This window comes from Indicator indicator, unplaced genomic scaffold, assembly GCF_027791375.1.
Source record: "Indicator indicator isolate 239-I01 unplaced genomic scaffold, UM_Iind_1.1 iindUn_scaffold_649, whole genome shotgun sequence".
Lineage (NCBI taxonomy): Eukaryota > Metazoa > Chordata > Aves > Piciformes > Indicatoridae > Indicator > Indicator indicator.
Genome location: NW_026539663.1, coordinates 1 through 4429, shown reverse-complemented (window position 1 = coordinate 4429; position 4429 = coordinate 1). Strand labels below are relative to the sequence as shown.

Below are 4429 nucleotides of genomic sequence, written 5' to 3'. Positions count from 1 at the left end.
GATAAAAGCACAGAAGGGAGCTGAAACAGGGGAATTCTCTGTTGTGCTTCTTTTTTCTGGGTCCTCTTTTTTTTTTTTTTTTTTTTTCTGTGCTGTATTTCTGTTTTTCCCCCTCCTTGTTTTTAACCCTTCCTGGTCTGGCTTTTGAAACAAATTCTTTCTGTTTACAATCAGAAATGTTTTCTGTGGCACCTGAGGTCCTATGACCATGACGTAGTCATAAGACTAAAGGCTTTTTTTTCTTTGTTTGGTTTTTACACTCTAGGTTTATTTGGCTTTCCAAATAACCCTCTGTGGTTCACAGGGTCACAGGGTGCTAGGGGTTGGAAGGGACCTCTGAAAATCATCCAGTCCAACCCCCCTGCCAGAGCAGGAACAAAGAATCCAGCACAGGTCCCACAGGAACACATCCAGATGGGTCTGGAAAGTCTCCAGAGAAGGAGACTCCACAGCCCCTCTGGGGAGCCTGCTCTAAATCACCTCCCCTCCAGTACCTCCCCAAGAGCTGGTTTGTAACCTCAGCCTCCTTGTCCCTGCAGGTGGTACAAGCTCCGCTCCAAGCCAGGCAAGAAGGAGAAGGAGCGAGGGGAGATCGAAGTGGACATCCAGTTCATGAGGAGCAACATGACTGCCAGCATGTTTGATCTGTCTGCCAAGGACAAGCCTCGCTCTGCCTTTGGCAAGCTGAAGGACAAGCTGAAGGGGAAGAGGAGCAGTGGCTTCTCCGACACGGCCTCGGCCATCGTCCCCAGCAGCGCTCACTCCTCCGGCGACAGCGACGAGGAGGCAGCCGAGAAGGAAAAGAAGAAATCCAAGTTCAAAAGCCTCTTTTCCAAGCCTGGCCTGCAGAAGAACTCCCTCTCCCAGTCCATGTCAGTCCTGCCCACCCAGCAGCCTGTCACCCACAGGGTTCTGCTGCGGCCCAGTGACTTCCAGTCGCAGTGGGACGATGAGGAGTCTGAGACCTCTCCTGCCTCAGAGAGTGAGTGCTGGCGCTTGGTGAAGCACAGAAGTCTTTCTGCAAGGCTTTGCTTCCACTGCTTAGGTTCTTCTTAGTGAGTGGATCTGGAGGAAGTCACTTCTGTCTGTGGTGGTGGCTTCCACACATCAGGCACTCACAGCCTTGGGGTAGTAGAGAAGCTGTGCAAGCAGTGTCTGCACACAGTGGTGGTGCAGCTTCCTGATGTGGGCTGTGGTGGTTTTAGGTCACCAAGTGGCATCTGTGATCTGCTCTGCTGAGAGCTGGCAGCGGGAGGAGACCCTGAAGCTTGGAGAGGGGTTGGTGTAGTCATGTTTGTGATGTTTCTGTTGCTGCAGTTAATGACTGTGAAGCACTGAGGAGACAACCTCAGAGGAAAGGATGTTGTTGAATTTCTCCCTGTTTGGTTTTTTTTGTTTGTTTGTTTGTTTTTTCAGAAGCCTTTGGAAACGTCCTGGAAGGGAAGTCCTCCCCTTCCCCTGTATTTAAATCTCGTAAAACAGCCACTTTGGACAGGCACCTAAACCCAGTGACCACTAACCACAGCAAGAAAGAAGGGCTCTCTCTGTTCAGTGGCCTGAAGTCCAAAACTGATCCAGTTTCCAGGTCCAGTCTGTGCATCAATGGCAGCCATGTTTATATGGAAGAGAGCAGGACAAAGGACAACACTCCAGCCTCTTCCCCCTCTCCTCGCAACTTCAGGAGGAAGCAGCTCTTTGCTTCAGAAGAGAACCTGTCCTCCAGATCTGCTAAAACACCTGAGGAGGCAGGAAGAACATCTCCTAGTCATGCTTTCTCTGGGTCTGCATCCTTGGAGACCTTTAAATCCATGACCTTGCCATCATACAAATTGCTTACCAGTGAAGAACACCTGGAACCCAGCCTTCCTCCTACTGTTGAGGTCGTTAAAGAGACCAAAAAACCAGAGCCCAAGAAGTCTGCCTTGCTCTCTCTGGTCACTGGGAAGAAGGATGCAGTCAAGAGCAGTGATGCTGAGAATATCCCTGACAGCACCTTGCAGGGTGAGACAAACAAAATTCCAGAAGAGAAGAGTGAACAAGAGGCCAAACAGCTTGAACCTGCAGCAGATGGAAGCAGAGGGAGTCCTCCAGAAGGCAGTCAGCACACAGAGGATGTCTGTGCAAGCAAGCAGCCACTCAACCCTTTGGAGGAAGAAAGGAGGCCTGAGAAGGCTGCACCTGCAAAGACCAAAGCTGTCAAGCCCAGGTCAGTGGTGGTGGCACAGCTGGTGCTGAGCAGTGCTGGTGGCAGGTTTTAACTGGGCTGCTTCCTCCTTGCCAAGCAGCTTCCTGGCTTGGCATCCTGTGTGGGTCTAAGGTGCTTTGATAACAAATAATAGCTCTGAGTTCTCCCTTGGCATGAAAAAGAGATGGGCAGAGAGGTGTCCCTGAGAAGTGGCACTGGAGCAGTGGCTCTCTGAGTGCAGGTGCTGCCAGGGTGGGTTTTGGTTTTTTTCCTTGCTGGATCTCCTGCACAAACTAACTTCTGTCTGAAGCCAGGGGGTGAGGTAGCAGTTCTAACATCTCTTACTTACTTCTGTATTTGGCTGTGGTCAGTTTTGGAGCCCTTCTGCTTTTGGCACTGTTGAGAGGGAGGTGAAGGAGAGCTGGGGTGAATTTGTACAGCAGGCTTTTTTGGATACTCTGCTCCTTTTGTCCTTCAGATATATATAAAGCAAGAGGATTTATGTTTTTATATATATATATATAATGGGTGTGTCCTACTAATAATCTTAGGCTGCCTTTCATGTCTGCCTCTAACTCCTTATTTCCACTGCTTCCTCCTGCTTAAACATCTTGCATCATGATACTAATAAAGTGGCTTGGGGTGCAGAAGGTGACAGTGCTTAAAGGCAGCCACCTCAGTGACCTGTGCAAGCTCCAAGTGTTCTGACACAGGTGCAGTGCTCTGTAAAGGCAACCTTGAAGCATGTAAAGCCTGCCAGAAAGGCTCCTGAGGTCTCTTGCAAGCCTTAATTCATCCCCAGCTGGCAGGAGCTGGTGGAGCCTGGTGCTAGAGCTTGTCTGTTGCTGCCTCCTGTTGCAGTCACAAGTGACATGCAAAGTTTTTTGTCCCTTTTTGCAGACTGGGCCTGCCTGCAGAGGAGGAAACCAAAGCCACACTTCCTACTCTTGCACCTGAATCCCTTCCTGCTTTTCTTTCTGGACACTCTCTCAGGAGTGACAACAATCCTTTTGTTCCCAAAGCAGGGCAGAAAGGCCAAGGGCCAGGCCCTGAGAACATTCCTGGGGCTGCTGCCTCTCTGACCTCTCCTCCTCCTTTTGCTGCAGAGCTTTTCAGTGGCACAAACCCTTTCAGCCCAGAGTGGGGCAGGGCACCCTCAGCCCTGCATCCTGAAGCAGTTGCTCATTTCCCTTCAGCTCCTCATCTTGCACCCCCTGTTCCCAAAGCACCTCCTCCTGGGCAGGTCTCTGGTAGCACAAATAATCCTTTTGCTTCTGAGTGGGGACAGAGCTCACGGAGCCAGGGACCAGAGAGCTGCAACCTGCTGGCTTCCCCAGGCCTCTCTCACCCACCTGCACCTTCTGTCCCCTCTGAGTGGCACTTCAATGACAATAATCCCTTCCTGTCCAAGCTTGGGTGGGAAGCAGGTGGGCCAGGTTCCAAAGCTGGTGCTAGTTCTCCCCGTCTCTGTCTTGCTGGTGATGAAAGCTGTTCCCCAGAGCACCCTGCAGAGCTGCAGCACTCTGCTCACAGAGCTGCAGGGAGCAGTGCAGATGTGGCTTTAACTGGTGGGGATGTCAGAGCTGCACCAAACCCTCTGAGCACTCCTCCTGACAGCCCTGCTCTGGCTCCAGAGAAGCAGATTGAGACTGCATGCAGGCTAGGCAACAGGAAATCTGTGTCCTTTCTCCTGGATGGGTCAGAGGAAGTTACTTCAGGTGGACAGGAAGGTGAAAAACAGGACTTGGATTTCAGTGGAAGGTTACTTAAGGGTTCAGATGTGAGAGGAGAGGGAGCAGGGTTTGCTCCAGGACTAGAAGCAGGATGCTACCCATCATCAAAGCTCTCCAGTGACAGGGTAGGTCCCATCCAGAACTGTGAGGCTGCTCTCCAGGCTAGGGTAAATGCTGGCCCCTGCATGGAGGATGGTGAACACTTTGGCTCTCTCTCCAAGGGCAGCAGCAGCCTCTCACCAGGGACTGGTGCTGAACAGCTGCCTTCCCCTGAGAGCAGGCTGGAAGAGAAGCAGGAGACCTTTGGTGAAAAGAGAGGAGGAGAATGTGCCCCCAGAGCAGCTCCACTTGAGGAAGATGACCCAGCAGCACCTGCCAGGCCAACCCGGGGATCCTGGGCACTGTCCCCTCAGGATGCTGCTGTCAGGAGGGCTGGCAGGGAGGTGCTTGTCCCTCCAAAGCCAGCCCCACGCCTGTCTGTCACTCTGAAGAGCCTTCCAGGCTCTCAGGC

The 4429-nt window shown here is 52.0% G+C and overlaps 1 protein-coding gene across 1 annotated transcript; it reads left to right on the top strand.

The window, feature by feature from the left end:
* Window positions 1-208: 208 nt before the first annotated feature.
* On the top strand, window positions 209-4397 carry LOC128980626 (rab11 family-interacting protein 1-like; the record flags this gene model as incomplete). Its single annotated transcript, XM_054399085.1, has 4 exons — window positions 209-213; window positions 540-982; window positions 1417-2206; window positions 3086-4397. Coding segments are annotated over exons 1-4 (2550 nt in total), but the record flags the coding sequence as incomplete, so codon positions are not given.
* Window positions 4398-4429: the final 32 nt, after the last annotated feature.